This window comes from Aphelocoma coerulescens, chromosome 2, assembly GCF_041296385.1.
Source record: "Aphelocoma coerulescens isolate FSJ_1873_10779 chromosome 2, UR_Acoe_1.0, whole genome shotgun sequence".
Taxonomy (NCBI): Eukaryota; Metazoa; Chordata; class Aves; order Passeriformes; family Corvidae; genus Aphelocoma; species Aphelocoma coerulescens.
In genome coordinates this window covers 19,157,234-19,176,845 of record NC_091015.1, presented here as the reverse complement: position 1 = coordinate 19,176,845, position 19,612 = coordinate 19,157,234, and the positions used below count along the sequence as shown (strand labels likewise).

At 36.2% G+C, this 19,612-nt stretch overlaps 1 protein-coding gene across 9 annotated transcripts in view; it reads right to left on the bottom strand.

Annotated features, from left to right (window-relative positions):
* NEBL (nebulette) overlaps nt 1–19,612 on the bottom strand; it is a 255,276-nt gene that overhangs the window by 42,706 nt on the left and 192,958 nt on the right. For 5 of the 9 annotated variants that reach the window (XR_011148960.1, XM_069006669.1, XM_069006673.1 and 2 more), the window contains 10 exons: nt 17,642–17,749; nt 16,026–16,130; nt 11,408–11,515; nt 10,340–10,450; nt 7,498–7,608; nt 5,609–5,719; nt 4,836–4,946; nt 4,476–4,586; nt 3,850–3,954; nt 629–721 (listed from right to left, as the gene is read on the bottom strand). The exons of 2 other annotated variants lie outside the window; for them this stretch is intronic. Coding sequence is in view for 6 of the 7 variants with exons in the window: in XM_069006669.1 (XP_068862770.1) it covers nt 629–721; nt 3,850–3,954; nt 4,476–4,586; nt 4,836–4,946; nt 5,609–5,719; nt 7,498–7,608; nt 10,340–10,450; nt 11,408–11,515; nt 16,026–16,130; nt 17,642–17,749 (1,074 nt within the window). In the remaining variant the exon portion in view is untranslated. The remainder of the gene's footprint in view (nt 1–628; nt 722–3,849; nt 3,955–4,475; nt 4,587–4,835; nt 4,947–5,608; nt 5,720–7,497; nt 7,609–10,339; nt 10,451–11,407; nt 11,516–16,025; nt 16,131–17,641; nt 17,750–19,612) is intronic. 2 more of the 9 variants (XM_069006671.1, XM_069006672.1) reach the window with 1 other exon arrangement.

Below are 19,612 nucleotides of genomic sequence, written 5' to 3'. Positions count from 1 at the left end.
AAGAAAACAGCCATGCTGATATTTTATTTTTATTTGCCTATTAAAGTGCCAAAGAAATTGGGCATCCATAGCTAAACAACATCAATTCAGAACCAATCTCATCAGATCCACAGATCAACTTGTCACCAACATGTAAAGAGGCACCAACTCTCCACCTTTTCACATAGTTCAAGTCTGGACATAATTTTTCTCTTCTTGAAGTGCAGACTGTATCAAATCCTATGCAATACATGCAGTCTCTAACAGAAAGTTACAGGTTTTCTTTTTCGTCACATGGTATTTTTCTAACCTGCAAATACAACTGCTGTTCAGTCTGTCATACAGGAGAATACATCTCATATTTCTCATTCTTGAAAGACAAAAAATTCCCTCAAGTATTTAGTTAAAATATTTTCTTATTTTTCATAATGTTTCAATTAGAAACTCCACCTTTGGACACAGAAGTGCTTCAGCAGACAGGAGTTCTAGCTGTGCTAGAATAGAGCTCTATATCCAAAATCCAGTGGACAACTATTTGAATAAGATGTGTGATATGAAAATGAAGAAGTCTTTAGTAAACTAGATGAAAAAAATAATATTTTGTCCACCATTTATTCACATAAGAATAACTTATGTTAATAGCACTCACCGAGCTAATATTCTGTTGATTTTTCTTTACTCTTTCAATCTCTGGAGTGTCTTTTACAGCTGTGCCAGCTCCTACTTCCTCCTTGTAAAACACCTTCATTTCCCCAAAAGAGAAGATAATTATGAGACTGTTAGCAATGCAAATGCTATTTCTCATAAAGGGCTAGGCAATTTTCCAAACACCAAATTGGTCTGACTATAAATCTTGCTAAGAAAGAAAATACTTCAACTTTTCATAAATCAGACTAATTATCAATAAGTATGATTACACTGTTTGTTTTCAATTGTAAGCCAGACAGTATATTCTCATCCTTTAGACTGACCTCAGTATTTTTAAGTATTTGCAATGACATATTTAAATTTGGAAAAAATATTAAAATTTCTGTAACAATCTATAAAGTTTTACAAATGTAACTTTATGCTTGAGTAATTTCACTCATTTCAATGTAATTGAAGGTGCATGTACATGCAGGATTTGATTTGGTTTTTTTAGTCTTCAGATCTTAAAATACTGTGAGAAATGAACAGACATTACTATTATTTCTAAGTTAACAAGCTAAAAATTTGAAATATTCATGGAAAAATAACAACAACTAGAGCTACAATCCAAGACATACAATTTTTGACTCCTAGGTTCAAGCCAGAAAGCTGAGAACTGCATCTAAAAACAAAAATCACTTCTTAAAAGATACACGTGCTGTTTATACAATACTCCTCTCTATTTCAATTGTTTCAGTAAATGATAAACACAAAGCACATCAGTAGAATCAATCATCTGAAGTTACTGAAAGAGACAGTAAATAACTGCTCCACAAATTCCAAGCCTGGTTATAATTTAAATAACCGTGGAGCACAAGTTCATGCTGAAAAACTCCTCAAGAAGTTTTACTTGATTTTCAGTATTTGGTGTCACATCTGTTGCCATTTTGGTAAGTATTTCCAGTCAGTTACTGTAAAAAACAAGTCTGATCTTGGAGTTAATAAAATTAATCTTTACCATTTAGTATTTCTGCCTTTCTTAAACCAAGATTTATTTAACTTTTCCTATCAACAAACCTTAAACAATAAAAACATCATTCCTGATTAATTTCTCCTACTTCCTTGAAGTCCTTCATAGCCTGGGGTGAATACTTCTGCCAAATATTCTAGAGGAGAGTGAATGTCGGCAACTCATTTTTTAAATATTCAGAAAACCTTTAACAATCTAGAATTTTGTTTTACCATGTGAGAACAGAGACAGTTTATGAGTAAGGACTTGAAAACTGTTCTGCACCATGTCAGTTAGAAAGATTTATATTGTGGGTTGATCTACAATACACTTTTCTCCTCTACCAAGGAAGGATTGGTAAAATATGTTGGAGACAGGATTTTTCTATGAAAGAAATGACTGTGAAGTAAATATCCTATTATAAATCATCTGCCAAGTGATCTAGTGAGCTAAAAGCAGCAACAATCTTATCTGCAGAGCAAGTTGGGTTTTTTTGTCCATTAAGGCAGAAAAATCCAAAAGACAAAAATCCCAAAAATCAGAAGACTATTAGTGGTCATCTCTTTTTATACTGCTTCCAGCTGTATCTTGACTCAGTAAGAACTTACCTTTGTAATGTAAACTGCACAGAAGGATGAAAGATTAAAACACAGAGAAAGAAGAAAAAACAGTAGTTCAATCACAGCTGTAAATTGCTTTCCTACATCTGGAGGATCCAGCTCACAAACAGAAACAGGAAAATAGCAAAAGAAAGCAAATACAAATCACCTCAAAGACAAAACATTTTATTTCTTATTATCTAGAACACTAACAAAGAGGATAATTGTCAGTCTTGGCACTAAAAGCTCAGACTGGCCTACAGGGCTGCAAGGGGTTCAGATGCATCAGAGGCTTGTCATGGCTTAATTAAGTAGTGATACCTATCTTAATTAAGCCTGGTACCTAATTGTTAGTGAGTCCACACTGCCAGAGCCACTGACCTACTTGAGGACTTCATCAAAAGCTATCAAACAGGGTGGAAAGCAGATCCCAGAGGCTAGCTTATATCCCTCTGTTCCAGGGAGTTTCAGCCTAGGCTGTTAGGACACCAGTGACATGAGAAATGGTGATAATCACCCTCACACTATGCTGCAGAGCACCATTCAAAACCAGGAGCCAGCAGATGACAGGAAGCAAAATTGGGCCAGTGGGCCTGTCAAAAGCTCCTACTAGAAAGATGTAGCTTTTGGCTGTCCTCATTCAAAGGAAGAAAAAGAGCAGGTAATGGCTGGAGATGTTACAGGAGTGACCACAGCCTAGAGCAGGCTCAGAGGTATCTCCTCTGCCCTCCCCACAGGCTCCTGCTCGCCTGCAGAAGCCTCAGCTGCCCAGGGGAGCTGCAGGCAAACACCTCCAGGAGAAACTAACTGAGCTCGTACTTCTGAGAGCTGGAGAAGCCGACGATATCTCTAAGTTAAAGAACATGTGTGTCAGATAATACTAAACATATTTAAGTATCTTATATTCCTTTCTCTCACATCATTGGCTTCATTAGTATTACTTAGTCTGCCATACAAAACAGCCACTGACTGGCCTTTTGTTCTGGAGGTCAGATTTACTCCTCTTCTCTGTTATATTACAAGCAAAGGCAGAATTACAAACAGCAGCACTAATGGGCCCAAAAAGGAAGTGGAACTTAATACATCCCAAACTGGGCAATTTTAGAAATCTAAGCTCATAATTTATATTTAGGGATAAACTGAAACTTAAATCTAGCAGAAAATTTAAAAATAAGCACAGTGTAATATAAAATCATTATATATATATATATTTATGAAATCTGATCTGTTCTAATTTTATACCCCAATCTTGATGCTCAGAACATATGATAGAAAACAGATGAAAAATCTTATATGTACAGTAAGAAGCCTTAGGTTTTTGGTTTTTTCCCTTTTAAATAAAGTACTTCCTGGGGCTTGATGGAAAAAAAAAAATCTTCATTTAAAAATAACTGTGGTTTGGCAAGGTGATATAAGTGGTTTAGAAATTCAAAATAACAGTGCCACACCTAGAAAAGCTGGGAATTTTTTTTTACTGCAAGAAATGAGTGATACAGCTTTTGCCAGGAAAATTATGCAAATGGTTCAAAGGACTTTTACTCATAAGTTCCCTTTTATGCTGTGGCACAAGAGAGCCTATTTAAACTAAAAAATATCTGAAAAGTTACAAGCAAAGAGAGAAGCACTGTTACTCACTGAACTGATGTTTTTCTGAGTACTTCTTATCCTTTCCATCTCAGGAGTGTCTGGGACAGAAGAATAGTAACAGAGCATCTTCTCTGCTTCATCTTTGTACATTTTCTGAAAAAATAATTTTTAAATGGCTATGCTTTTTGGACTCAGGATATCCAAACTGCACAAAACTGCACAAAAGATGCTTATTGCTAATGAGCCTCCTCATTCAGTCTGTCAAGTATTTACATAAACCTCTCTTCTCCACCATACTGTAATCATTGTCTGTCCCCCACACTAAAATAGATCTAATATACATATACATAATATATCCTCATATATAACATATCTTCATACTTAATATATCCTCATATATATTTTCTCCTCACTGTCAGAATATACGTAATGTAACATTAGGAAATTAGGTAATGCGAAAAGAACTAATAGATGTAAATAATGAAATTCCATTTACATGGTGTAACAGGCCTAAATACAAATAAGAATCAGGCATTTAAGACATTTTACTGCATGTAAATTAATCTAGTACACGTATGAAAGCCTCTGCAGAGCTAGAGAAGTAGTATTTTGAGCAGTGTATGTCAAGCACTCGTTACACAGAATTAAAACATTCAGCTTTTGACTATGTCTACCTGGCTTGCTATTTCTGACGCCCTTTTGGCCCGTTGAATTTCTGGAGTATACGGACCAACTTGCATCCCTTTTCCTCTAATTTCAGTCTCCAGATCCTTTTTATATTCTTTCTGAAGAAAAAATAAAGGGGAAATAAAAACCATAACTAATACTGCAACTCTCTGTACATGCTGTCTTCAAAGCTATTCTGATAGTACTGGTCAGACTATAAAAATAAATTCTTCCATTTCTCTAATTAATATTTTTATTGTGCACTGCTTGCTTTGTTATCTTAAGAACATTCAAGAAGATTTTATGGTTTTAACATCTCATTGTGTTTTCCTTTCAAAGTAGTCTTAAAGCAGTAATTCTGTACTCACCTGGCTGACAATTTCAGAAGCTTTTTTGGCTCGCTGTATATCAAGGGTGTCCGTACCCACTTCCATTCCCTTTCCTTTAATTTCATTCTCCAAGTCTTTTTTGTATTCTTTCTGAAAATAATAGCATTGGAAATACTCACAGCTGACAGCCAAATTCTCAAATTTAATCTGTGCGATTTCACTGACCAGCACTCATAAACCACCAAATAACTAATGATTCAAGAGAACTAGTTTTGTAGAATCTGTCCATGAGATGCCTACACTGTAGTTGCTGATGGGTTAAAAAACCTTTTTAACAGACTGCTCACTTCAAATCTGATGTAGCCTTTCACATCTACCTGTCTTGGCAGTTTTGGCAGCCACAGTCAGACACATAGATGAGAATTTCTCCCTCTGCTGTGCTTTGCAAGACTGATGTCATAATGCTTTAGCATCTCTCTAACTCTGTTTATCATTTGGCCCTAACTAAGTAAGGAGCTATTTAGACCTAAAAGCAGCAGGGCCCACAGTGACCAAAGACAGCCTTGGCCAGGCATGGCTCATGAGGAACAAGCACAACCTGCAAAAGGTGATAGGAAGGTCTAAGTTCTGGGAAGCTTAGCTTTCACCCCTTACACTGATTATTCAACGTCCAACTCTTTGCAGCTCAATTAGCTATTTGGAGAAATCTGTGTTTTCAGTACTGCCTAGATTGGTCACCACCTGGAATTCTCAATCACAATAATTTGTTGCATTCTGTCATATGGAAAGCTTGTCCCAGGAACGGTACTGACCATGCTTGCAATTTCAGAAGCTTTCTTGGCTCGTTTTATCTCCGGTGTATCTGGACCAACTTCCATGCCCTTCCCTTTAATTTCAGTTTCCAAGTCTTTCTTGTATTGCCTCTGTGAAGATAGAATTTATACATTATATTCACAGCATCCAGGGATTTTTTTTCCACAAGACATTGAAATTTAGGATTTAGAGTCAATCAAAACTCTCAAGAGTCACAATTTTCAAGACTCTTGGTAAGCTGTTGTCAGGAAAAACACATAACTACAGGAGGAAAACTTTTAGAAGATATTCACTGAATGTACAAACCACTGACAATGAATTTTTAATGTGGCAGAGGGTGGGAGGAAATCAGCCCATGCAGCTTGCTACAATTATCCTCTAAAGTAAAGGGGAAGTTTAGCTCTGCAGAACATGGTGTAATAAGTTGGTACTTGGTGCCAGCCTAATTGAAACACATCTCACTTTTAAGAAAATATTTTATTTATGACAAGACTACATGTTAGAAATTCAATACCATACAGAATTGCTTCCAGTGAACTTCCAGATCAAGAAGTTGTAATTTATTCATTTAATAGGTGTTTCCTGAACCACAGCCATTAGGCAAGTGGCAGTCCTCATCCGTGATTGCTGCTTTTTCCTCGCAACATAAATTATAAATAACCAATAACCTGAAAACAAAATTAATATTTCATATTCAGCTTATCCAAGCAAGGATATGTTCCTTGTTCATCAGCAAATTATATTAAAAAGTAATACGGAAATATTGTATACAATAGTTGTACTTTTTTTGTAAAAAAATATTCTCAGCCACTGCTATTTCTACTACTTTGGTAGTAATCATCCTTTTTTCTGTTCCAGTTCATCTCCACCTGTGGAAAACTTTTTTTCAAAGTAAATACATATAATTTTAAAATGCCTCTTACTATTCTTGTTTGTAAGTTATTTTTAGGTTGTACATTAATTAGAAAAAAGGAGGAAAATATGTTTCTATTCGATACAATGGTCTGATAACTTACAAGAAGTAGAGAAAAAAGATTTTCTTTCTTTCATCTGTCTCACTCTGATGTGGAAATAAATGTGATAAAACAACTCTGTGATTCACAAACCACATTTTTTTGCAAGAATTGTAAATTAACCTGTAGGAATACATCATGCCTCAATTCCTGTCTGCTAAAGGTGGGATGACAGATGTTTCCTCTGAGCTTCATGTTGGGTAAAACACTCAGGAAAAGATAAACCTTGGAGTTACAGTTATATATTCCTTTACTTCTTTACAGTGGTCAGATTGGCCCTATCCATGGCATTCCCTCTGTTTTTTATGGATATATATATGTGTGTGTGTATGTGCGCAAGCAAATAAACATATATATAATATATAATAAAGAAATACAAAATCAATATAAAATAGAATAATATAATATAATATAATATTTATATATATAAAATTCTGAAATTATTCCCCAAATGCATAACATGCAGCAGGAGCTTTGCCTTCCCTCTTCCCTCCCTACACCCTCCAGCCCTGCTGTTTCTTCCCAGAGACAGCCTTGGATCTCTGGAAGTCCACCCAAACTCATGTGCTGAGGAAGCCTCTGTGGTCACAGCTGTGGGCACAGCTCTAAATGATGGATCTATTGACCCCACCAACAATCTCCACTGACTTTCTAATTGCCCAAAAATCTGAATTATTTGTCCTAAGTTGTTTTTTATACAGGGATTTACTATATTTTTCAAGCAAAACAGAAATAGCCTTAGTTTCAATACTTACATACTTCCTTGTAGATTATGTAAAAAAAAAAAAAAAAAAAGGGAAAAAAAAAGGAATCTTTTGAGTTTAACATAAAGTGAACCTTCTGTGATATTAATAACCTTGACTAGCATAACATACCTCATTTAGTATCTGAGCTGCATTTTTCACTCTAATCAAATCTGGTGTATCTTCAAACACTGTCATTCCTTTTCCCTTCATCCCTTCTTCCAAATCTTTTCGATACTCTTTCTAAGGATTACAAAAAAAAAAAAAAGAGAGAGATTTCACCACTTCTTTGTGTAATATCTTGAAAAGAAATGCCACTTATTAAACACCTGAAGAGTCTCTTTGAAATTTCTATGAAATATGAATTAGCTGAAGTACAGATTTCAGACTTAAAATAGAATTGGAAATTGTGAAATCAAACAGAACAATGTTGAAAAATGAAAAGATTTTAATGTCGTCATCTATTTTGTTGTGCTCTGGAAAACCAGCTGTGCCCTACACAGCACTAGCACACTGTTTAGGGACCTTGACTCTCTCTGTACAGACATTTTAACTGCAGTAGCATTTTCTTTCCGCAGCCCAGTATATGCTGTGCTGTAGTTCTTACCTCTATTCCATTAACGGCATCCTAATCAGGATGGATTCCCTAAACACCATACTAGGACCTGTTAAAAAACCTCTTGATAAATTAAAATGTAGAAGCAATATTCCTACCATATCACTCCTGTGCCTCCTAGACACTCAACTGGTATGACCTATCAACATTCAGCAACTGCAGTCTCTAGAGTACTCAAATGTTCAGTATAAAATTCAAAGCACACTAGAACCTGCTCACAGACATTTGGTTCTTTTTGCTCTTCCCAGCTCCTAGAGAGCTGATGTAAACCTATTGAAGTTCAAGATCTTTAAGTTTTGCAAGGATTTTTAATTACTCTTCCCATCTCCAGATGAGGGTTAGGCTTTTTTAAGCAATGAAATTAGAAGAACATTGCACAAAATATTTATCAGAAGTATTTACATAGGCATGAATTAATACTCCTAATTACATATTAAATTTCATGTGCAGCAGTGAGCACCTTTATCTCCTTAAAAGCTCTTTATTTAAATAAAAGGGAACCAGATATTTTTAAAGAAGTTTCTCTTGATCTTCAGAAACGTCCTACACCAAGCAGGAAACCATTTCTTCTAGTTTAGAACTATTTAACTCAAAACTATTTAATTCAGCCATCTCTTCTGAAGGAGTTGTGAATGTGGTCCAGAGAAGAAAGGTTGTATTGTTACAAAATATGAAGTATTTGCAAAATTCTCTGCGGTGGGAGGGCAACACACAAAGCTGGAACACAGCTGACATTTGGGTTAAAAAAAAATGTAATTGAACAGCTAATTCATTTTTAAGTAATTCCACATCTTTCTTGTTGTTTCATACAGTATCTATTCAAAGCTTATTATGAACCTTTATGGAAAAACACTGAGCTACATCCTTGACTATGAACAAATACATAATTTTTCTGAATAATGAAAGATAATAATTGATTTGACCTAGGTAATCTTTGGGTTTGGAATATGTTCCTTGAATATGGATATAAAATCATAGGAAGTTTGGGCAGTTATGCATTAATGGAAATACCATTTCCATTTTCTCATCTTCTTCCCCTTTGACTTATAGGCATGGTTTACTCCCTAAATGAGGAGGCATAAAACTTGAGGAGGTCAGAATTAGAGAACATCTTAATGCATATATATATATATATATCTCTCTTAATGCACTAAGGAGAGGAGCTACATCAAAATTTCAGAGATGAACGTGTAGAGCACATGTTACAACCATGCATACAGTACCCACTTCTTTGGGCATTCAGCAAGCAGAAAGACTAACTGAAATAAATGACAGCATGACTTGCATTTTTCTCTAGCAAGAAGGCATATATGAGATGGACCACAGAATGCCACTGCACAAAATAGACCAAGCTTGAGATTTGCCTACCTGACACTCAAGCTTACCAGAATAAATTATTTATTAGAGGATGAATAATAAAGAAATATCTTAAAAGAAATTATTTTCTTTAACTATATGAAATCTAGCAAAGACTGGAATAAGCTGTATAAAGAATAAGGAAAGGAACAAAGTTCAAGGGGTTTTAATTCTAACATGCTTTATTTGCTTTGGCAAAAAAAAAAAACAAAACCAATGCCTAATACCCTAAGAACAAACAGGTATTGCTGGCTCCCAGATTCAAAGACAGGATATCTAGCAGCTCTGCTCTTCTCTTCTAGCAGTTCTAGCTCTTCTAAATTTGGTCAAATAGTAACCATAATCCACAGAGCCAAACAATACTCAAAACCTAACATGAAACCAGTTTTAAATAACAATATAAAAATACTAAAGGTAGAAGGATTCTCAGTTATGGAAAAAAATTATTTCATTTGTAGTGACACATACAACTGAAGAATAGTTCACAGATCTTAAAGAAACAGTGGGCATACAGAAAACCTGTGCCTTCTAACAAAATGGACTTAAAGCACTTACGTAATATCCCAGCTATATTATGGAATTTTGGTCTTCTTTACTTTTATCCATAACATGTACGCTAGATAATTTTTTAAATTAAGTTAGTTATAAGTGACTCCATACAGTTCAAGGCATCCATATAACCCCAACAGGCTACCTTAAATGTGAAATAATTACTCCAAGGAAAAAACTGCCATCAGGACACCAATGGAAATCTTTCCTTCTACCCCTTTGTCTATCTGAAAAGAAAACTGATATTCTGGTTCTGGTGTGCTAAACTTTATAATTGCCCTACTACAGTACTATTCAGAATCCAAAATGATGTGAAGCAATTTTTACTCATGAAGTGACTTGTATTTAGCTACCAAGAAAATTTTAAATTATTTAGCACTCAGCAGCTTATAGTGATCCTGCTTATTACTCATTTACACCTTAACAACAGAAAAAAGAGTAAAAATCCTGTACCTCTTTCAGAAGATTAGTGACTTCTTTTATATGCAAGAACTCTGGGGTCTTGTCTAAATCCAGTGAGGGTCTTCCCTTGATCCCTTCTTCAAAATCTTTGCGATACATTTTCTGTTGTAGCAAAACCAACAATTAGTGGTACCTATATATGCAATTCCAAGCATATTTCAGAAAAGACATTGTAAATAGACCCAGAAATGAGCCCTGCCATGAATTAGATTTCACACTAATAAGCAACTTCATTATGCATTTCATTATCTAGATTATTTATACAAACAGATACGATCTAGACAAAAATATGCATACAGTATGTCCAAAGAGAATGTTGAACCTGATCTATGAAAGAAACAGTTTGCTTGGTAGAGAAAAGAGGAGACAAATGGCACACAAGGTAACGGCTTGAAACTCATTAAAGTTTTTACAAAGAGGCTGAGATCATCTGTTTTCCATGGCACAGCAAAACTAATGGAATCAAACTACAGCATGGGGACACAGGTGCATCCATCTCGCTCAGGATGGATGGTAAAGCGCTGGACTAGATTGTCTGGGAGGTCACAAAATCTCCACCATTTGAAGTCTTCTTTAAAAAAAGTTAGAAAAACATGGGCTGATATAGGACAGCCAGTGCTGTTCTGGAGCCTGGGAACAGTCCTTCCTCCTTGATGAGTTTCCCAGGCTGGACAGCACGTTTCAGTTAAATCATGGGGTTGGACTGGGTTTTGTGGTTTCACTTGCTCCCACATGAGAACCATCCCTCCCTAAAGATGGAATTCAAGGGAAAATTTTTAAAAATTATTAATCTCTGATCTAGATGACCACTTGAGCTTCTTCTCAATTAAATTATGAGATACACAATCTCTGTCTGTTAGCACCAATGGCGTTTTGAGAAAAAAGAAAATTCACAGGAAGAACTGAGCTACAGAATAGCAGAGATAACTACTCAGTATCATTCTACCAAATCATCAATTTACTCTCTGCTTTGTGTATTTTCTTAACCTTAGTACAAGATGTCTGTTAACCTCTCTGTTGCTTTAAATTTTACTTGTTCAAAAACACAGTTTTACTTACCTCACTTTGCATCTTTTGAGCCTCCTTTGAAACTTGATACATTGGTGTATCCACAAATTCCAGCATTGATCTGCCTTTAGATTTTTCATAATTTTCTTTGTACTTGACCTAGGAAAATTAAAATAAAGTCTGTTAACAGCTGAGAGAATATAAGATCTGACTGCGTTGGCAAGAAACAAATCCTGTCTTAGCCATACTCCTTAGATGTTTTGACTTGGAAGACTCCTCCCAAACTTAACTTGTTGGAGAAATAGGACCATTAGATAAGGTAATATGTTTTTGGAGTCATTTATTCCTTTCCTACAGAATGCAGACCTAGAAATTGTGAACTTTGAAGACAGCAGGAATGAGGAGCATCAATCACAATCCTTAAACTAATTGCATGTGTTTGGCCAAATGACCTATGTCTGAACAGCTGGCAGTTTTTTAATAGGATCCCCTGCTCTGTTTCCATAAAACAACATATTTACTGTAACAACAAAATCTGTTTCACAGCCAGACCCCACAGGTCTTTGTTTCAGGCTCAGGAGCACCATTCTCAAATGCACTTTTGTTTGTACCTGTGGGAGGGAGAAGGGAAGGAAAACTACTGCCTTGGTAGGGTTCAGTCATGCACCAACACTCCCCTCACAGCTACCGGGGACCGTGACCTTAGAGCTAGCAGCAAAATCACAATGAAGGACACAGGGTTAAGACATCAATTTATGCCTTTATGCTAACTCACAAAGCAAATATACTTTGTTTGGAAACCTGGAGAAGCCTTCTGAACTCATTCATTCACACTTTTGATTAAGACTGGCAAACACATTATTTACTTCCATCAGTCAGTGGTGGGGCATGATGGAATAGTCTATACCAGCCTTAAAGGAAAGCAAATAACTACAAACCAAAATATTACATTTATAATGAGTAATGTAATTTTAATTTCTATGTCTCCTCAAAAATAGTGGTGTCTGAATTTCTCTTTTCCTGTCAGGCTTCTGCATTAGGCTCGGGTCCCGCAAAAACACTCTCCTCTTTCCTCATGGGGTGCTTCTGATTGAATATGCACTGTACATCACTGTAATCTATCATGTGGTTTTGTGCACAAATTAATCACTGTTAAAATGCTGCATTTTTCTTTGCAAGATGTGTTTGTTTGTGGTTGTGTATACCTGACTTTGAAGCACTGCGTTTTCTTTGAGATTAATTTTTTCTGCAGTGTCTGGGCTGAAATGATAGAAACACTTGCTTTGCTTAAATGATTTCTTATATTCATACTGAAACAAAAAATTTCCAAGAATGTTTTCACAGACAAAATCCAGAAGATTTTGGAACTTAAATACTATTTAAAATAATATGAAAGAAAAAGAACAGAAGAAACTATATTTTAGTCCTACCAGCTGGGGAGTTCTGTCAAATTTGAATTTAAAATGTTGTGATGAAATTTTTTTTAAAAAAAAAGGATATGATAAAAAATAACTTTTGTACATTCCTAGAGAAAATGCTTGTCCTGCTAATCTAAAAGTCAAATGTTTATGTTCAATAGAAAATAAACATCATTATTTACACTTAAAATGTGAAGGAGCACATATGATGGTCTGGGTTTGCCTCCTAGTGGAAAGAATTATAAATGTCACACAACAAAACCACTTTAGTGGAAACAAATGAAAATTACCTCTGTGTACAGATACTGACCTCATACTTTACTCCATTCCTCAGCTAATGGAACAAGATTTTTTAAAAATTCTCTCAAATTAGGTATAACTCATAACTTTTTGCTACATTAAGATCAACTACAAGCACCAGATTCAGTCTCTTAAATTCTATTTACTCACCCTGTTCCATAAAATGAAATACATCTACTTTCCCCTTTTTTTAGCCTGTATTTCATTAGTATCTCAAAGTCTATACAATAGGAACAGATTTTAAATGTGAAAAATATTAAACTAGCTGTTCTACATATATCAAAGTGTTAAATTTTATGTCTCCATAGTTCATGTCAGAATTACATATATGCCTGTCCTGGTTTAACCACAGCCAGCAACTAAGCCCCACACAGCTGCTCACACACTTCACCCCAGTGGGATGGGGGAGAGACTCAGAAGGGCAAAAGTGAGAAAACTTGTGGTTTGAGATATAAACAGTTAAATAATTTATATAAAATAAATTACTACTATTATTATTATCACCAGTAATAAAAGGAAAATAACAAAAAGAGAAAGAAATAAAGCTCAAGGAAAAAAATAAGGGATGCAAATGAAAAAAGTCACTCACGACCAACCTATCAATGCTCAGCCTGTCTCTGAGAAGGATCCCCTGGCCTATTTCCCCCTAGTCTATATACTGACACTATATGGTGTGGATAATCCCTTTGGGCCAGTTTGGGTCAGCTGTCCTGGCTGTGTCCTCTCCCAACTTCTCATGCATCCCCAATGGCAGGGCTGCATGAGAAGCTGGAAAGTTCTTGACTCAGCAGCAACTAAACCATCAGTGTGTTATCAACATTGTTTCCACACTAAATCCAAAATACAGCACTGTACCAGCTACTGGGAAGAAAATTACCTCCATCCCAAGTGGAACCAAGAAATACCATATGAAGGGGGAATTCCACCTTGTCATTTTTTCCTCATCAAAATAATAAAACCAGGATGAGTTTGACCTGTCAAAATCAGTCTGCTTAAGTCCAAAGATGCCTGTCAAGCTTTCCTCTTAAGCGTTGGAATTTATTCCCATGGAAGCTGACTTGTATAACAGCCTTGCACTGGCATTCCAGTGTAAGTGCTTCATAAAGTTGCACACCCTTCTACACCCTAGGTCGATCAGCAAACCCATTCATTCAGTCAACCATATTAGTTTATGAGTTTAATTAACCATACAGGTTTCAATCTGTCACACCAGTGCAGGTGTAGCTATGCTATGTAAAAGATAATGAGAAGCATAAAGTTCAATGGAGAAAGGTATACTTCAGGGAAACAGCAAAACTGGGCAATTAGAAGCAGCTCTGTTTCAGAATGAAAAAAAACACCAGACCATAAGACCAGTCTTTGGAAATCAGTTAACACATGGAAGTCAGGAAAACTGTTTTGTAGAATGGTGGCAGATTACAAGACAGATTTGTTATGAGCTGTGGAGAGACAAGGAGAACAGATGAAACATACTGAAAAAGCAGGGAGAAAGGCAGAAGAGTAAACCATGTTTAAATAAAAATGATTACATGGGGAGGTCAAATCTGACAAGAAGTATGAAAATAGGATTCTCTAAAAAACAAATATTTAGTGGAGAGCTTAGGGATTGGCAAAGTATTTCTCTTCCTGCTTGTAGCAAGTAAAAATACCCACCAGGACCTGGACAATGCAAAAATCAGAGACTTAGTACTTACAGAGTCCTCAGACAAGCACATGGACATTATGAATCAACCCCTCCAGGAAAAAAGAAATATATTTTGCAAGACATGATCTGCATTAAGGGAAAGTCCAGGTTTCTATCTCCTTAGAGATAAGATGACAAACTGATGAAGTTCATTCTGAGGGTGTTCATTTAATCAGCAAAAAGACTGCCAATCTTACCGTACACTCGAAGGAAACTAGTTTGGGGCCAAAGCAGACATGAAGAATGCAGGAAGAGAAAGACACCAACTCATTTATTACTCACACAAAAGGGGATAGTCAGTGTTAGCTTCACAGAGTGAGACAGACAAAAAGCAAGCTTCAATTCTCCAAAAAGCAACACAAAAATCAAGTATAGATGGATTATTTTGGTTATTTTAAACATAAGCAGGCACTGACTCAAAAGATGACCCAGCATGCTCCTACTCATTAGAGTTAATTGTCTATGAAACACTCACTCCTGCCAACCATAGAGCAACCTTCCTTCCCAACACCACCCACTCATGCCTCTCCACTGCAGGCCAGCTGTGGTTTCTGCAGTAAAGATGACAAATGCAGCTAACCAGCATAAAGGCACCACACATGCAGCACGGGTGCTCTTGGGGTGGGAAAGTACCTCCATCATGGCACAGGAGCCAGGGATTTCCTAGCTCTTCCTTCCTACTTCAACCCCCACCATGATCATATATCAAACCACCAGCCCCATCAAGGGGCATGTCTTACCACATGGCAGAATGGAGCATGTGCCTATTATCTGACCCAGTGTAGGAAGACTCACACAGGAGGGGAAAAAAGTTTAGCCAGAGAAACTCAAAGGTAAGTTGCACTTGAGAGGATCTTCATAAAAAAAGTCCAAGTATTAAACTAGCATAATGGTCACTTCTGTACAGAGACTTGCAGGTGAAAGCAAGGTCTTAGACAAAATGATATTTGCAAGGAAAGAAGTATTTTAGGTCCTAGATCAAAGAAAAAAACAGACAATGTTTCAGGTACATGAGAAGAAACACTCAATATCAGAAGTCTGTGTGATTCTTCCAAAGTATATATTACCTGTTCTAATAACTAAAATATGTCCTCCTGAAAACCCATTTTTCTTCCCTACACCTCTCATCTACTATGGTTACAACACTATTGCCTACTCCATATGAGACCATGAAGCAAGTACCACAAGTGTGTTTCCTACAGTGACTATACATAGTACATTCCTTACCAGATTTATTTTTCAGGTCGTTCTTAAAAAGGCCACTTACATCACTTTGTGTTTTGCTGATATTTAAAGCATGGTTTAAATACAGCAGGTTTGGTAGATCAGATGCTGGATCATGTAGGCTTTCCAAATCTTTCTTGTAATTCACCTAGAAAGAGAATTCAGGTTATGCAAATGATTAATAAAATAATTCACAGCTCTGTATTACAGTGTGACAGTCCAGAAAGAGAAAACATTAAGTGCTTCCCCGAACAATCTCTCCCAGCCACTAGATGGTGGTCATCTACTATTATTTCAAAGAGAACGAAAGAACAGTATAGGACTCACTCTGCTGAGTATGTACTTAGGAACTACTCAAAACTTTTCCTCCCGAAAAGGACACTTAAAATAAAATCATACTTTTTATGACTTTTCAGGCTAGAATTAATTTTCTTCTTTTTTCCTCTCCCCTCCCACCCTCCACTTAAATCAAGAGTATCTTCCTCAATACTTTGGGTCTATTAATTTTAAACACCTTTAACTCTTATTCTTTTCTCCCTGCTTCAGGAATTGCACTAACTGTCCAATTTAAAAATTTGATGTGCAGCAGTTAAAGGGAAGTGCTCCCGGATATTTTTTCTAATACAGATTTCTTTCAACAAATATAAGCAATATGGTGACCTAAGGCAAAAGATAGTCACTTAATGAAGCAGCAGAAAGTAACTTCCTATCAGCCTACAGTAGGATTTTCCATTCTTCTGCAAGCTGGATGCCCAACTTTACAGGAAGAAAACTAGCTACCTTACCTATTTTGGATGACAAATCTTTTAAACTAATACCTTTAGTTATCCCCACATATGTATTGTATTATTCACTTCAATTTGCCCATTTCTTATAATAATAACTTCTTCAACTAATTTTTTACTACACATTTAGATTTTGGAAATAATTATATAATCGTATGTACCCTTCCCAGAGCCAGTCTTTCCTGTTGCCATTGCATGGTGCCTCACACTTTAGAAACGCTGGACTACAGAATGAAGGCTTGTCTTTTGGCTATCTGGGATCACAGCCTCAAAGAAGAGCTCACATTTCTAGCATTAGACACACTTTTAAATATATCATCCCAAGAGCATTATCACTCGATATAGATGTTTTCTCCACTCTGCCTCCAGCAGCAGACAGCCACTGCTGAACCTAGTGACTGCTGTATTTTGTAATACCATTGAGAAGATCAACCAGGAGAATGAAGTCTAAAAGACAGACATCCAAATACGAACTGTTCATGTAACCTTCTATAACCATTGGAGAGATGCCAGTACTTTGCTCCTCTAAAGACAGGCACCTCCAACAGGTGAGAAGAGTTGACCTCTAGACCTGTTCATTTATTTCCTCAATAAAAAGGGCCCAAGTACAAGGCAATTAGCTCAGAGTAAGAAGTCATACCTTTTTGACAGACAAAATTAAGCTACATGAATCTCATCTAAAATGGTCATGAAAAACTCTGCAGGCCCTCTGTCAGAAGGGAAGAAATGGATCACATGCTGTACCCACTACACACTGGATGGCAGAGACTGAAGCTCAGAGTAACTGATAAGATGAAGAAAGACATTTTACTTGTGAACATGTTAGGATAGTCAGGATGTAAATGCATGTAAAATACAAAGCCGATTAACTTACATCACTTGCCAAGGTGGATGCAATCTGCGCTTGCTTGAAGGAAGCACTGTCAAGAGGATTGTACTGGTGACTCTTCATTTCCTTACTGAACTTCTCTTTGTATTTCACCTTTCACCAGAACAAACATGTCTAATATTAGCAAGTAGCACTTTAAAAAGGCATAGAGAAATCAGAAGACAAAGCAGCTTATTCAATGCAATTGCTTTATTCATAAATTTTTTAACAAAATTTAAAGACGTTCAGTTTACCCACACCTGTGACAGACTTGTGTTGGTTTCAAATTAATTTTTATGTATCTGAATTTTATTATAATTTTAAGATTGTCATATGTGATTACTGGTGCTGAAGGATTTATTAAAAAAAAAAACAGAAACAAAACCATATGACTAACTCACATGAGCAATCAAATAAAATAGAACTGTTTGACTAGCAATAATAATCTATTCACTGAGAATCATTCAATTCATAATTAACATCAAAATTGTAGTTTTAATTAAAAAAATTAAGATGAATAAATTGCAAAATTTGTAAAACAAATCCCTTGTAAATTTTTCAACCACTTGAAAGTGGGAAGTCAGAATCAAACTTCCTGCCACGAGGTTCACGTGTCACTCACACTATGCTAGACTGCCATCAGAACCACCAGGTCTATTTTTAATTCTGCCAGAAATTTCCCGCAGGACACTGACAAATCTCTCTGTAACACAGTCCTTTTTTGGGGACAATGCCCACCTCATTAGAGTGCTAGAAAGCATAATTAAATTACTGCCTGCCATCACTTTCACCATCTTTTCTTCTCATTCAAAAGAAAAAGGGGGAATGACAACACATGTAAGAGGAAATATGCAATACATAAATATGGAGACAATGGCACCAAAAGTACCGTTGAAATACATCACAGAAATCCATCAAAAATGCTGAAAAACTGAATTCAGAATCTGAAAATATCAAACTGAACAAACAGTAGATCTCCCTCCTTTGCTCCCTTTGTGTGTGATCATCAAACATCTGGAGACTCTGCACGCATGTCTGCTTCTTTCCAACAGCTGGGCATAATGGAGGAGAATAAAGTTCAGTCTGAATTATGCTGCTTTCATGAATGTTAGGCAGACACCTGATATCTGAGCCTATGCAACATCCATTATAATTTACCACGCTCTGCATTAAATAAATACACAGATTTTTCCCTACTCCTTTTTTCTCTATTCCCACATGAATGTCTGATAAAGTGGTTAAGCCACCTCAAACAATCTTCAATTTTTTTTCTCAGCTTTAATTGTGGGAAGTGGGCTTTTTTCCTTTTCAGTTCTTCCTTGCCTCAAAAGACCCTCAACATGATTTAGCTTACACAACCCAATCTTTATCCACAATGCCCACTATTTCATTAATCAGGATAAGAAACCAAAACTAAGCCACACTAACAAACTAGCTGTATATGTTTAATCCCTACATTATGAATTCCAGCACTTAGATTAATTTTTCTAAGTAAGGAAATTCTAAAACATTGTTAATTTTAAAGAGAAACTTTATCTGAACACATGATGAACTTCATAATCTTTCACACCAACAGTAGAAGAGAGTATGCATTGCCTTCTGGTAGATTCATCTGCTTTATATTGTTTGATATTTGCCTTGGCATTGGATCAAGTGCAAAAGCATATATCTGAATACAAAGGCAAATCCATGCTCTGTACGAGCACTGAAGGAATAAATCAGAGGGCTTTTCTCTCTTAAAAGGTGTATCCAAAACTTGCCTTCTAATGAAAATCAGGCAGTGCCGTAATATGTCATTCAAAAAGCCAGCTATCAAATCACCAGGGTGAGCAAAATTTTCTCTTACTCCTTTACCCACATCACAGCACCAAGCATAAGACTTTAAATATCCAACTACTGCATGCTCCCTTCTCCCAGGCCAACAAATGGCCACAGAGGATACACACAGACTGAATGCACAACATGGTACTTGAACTT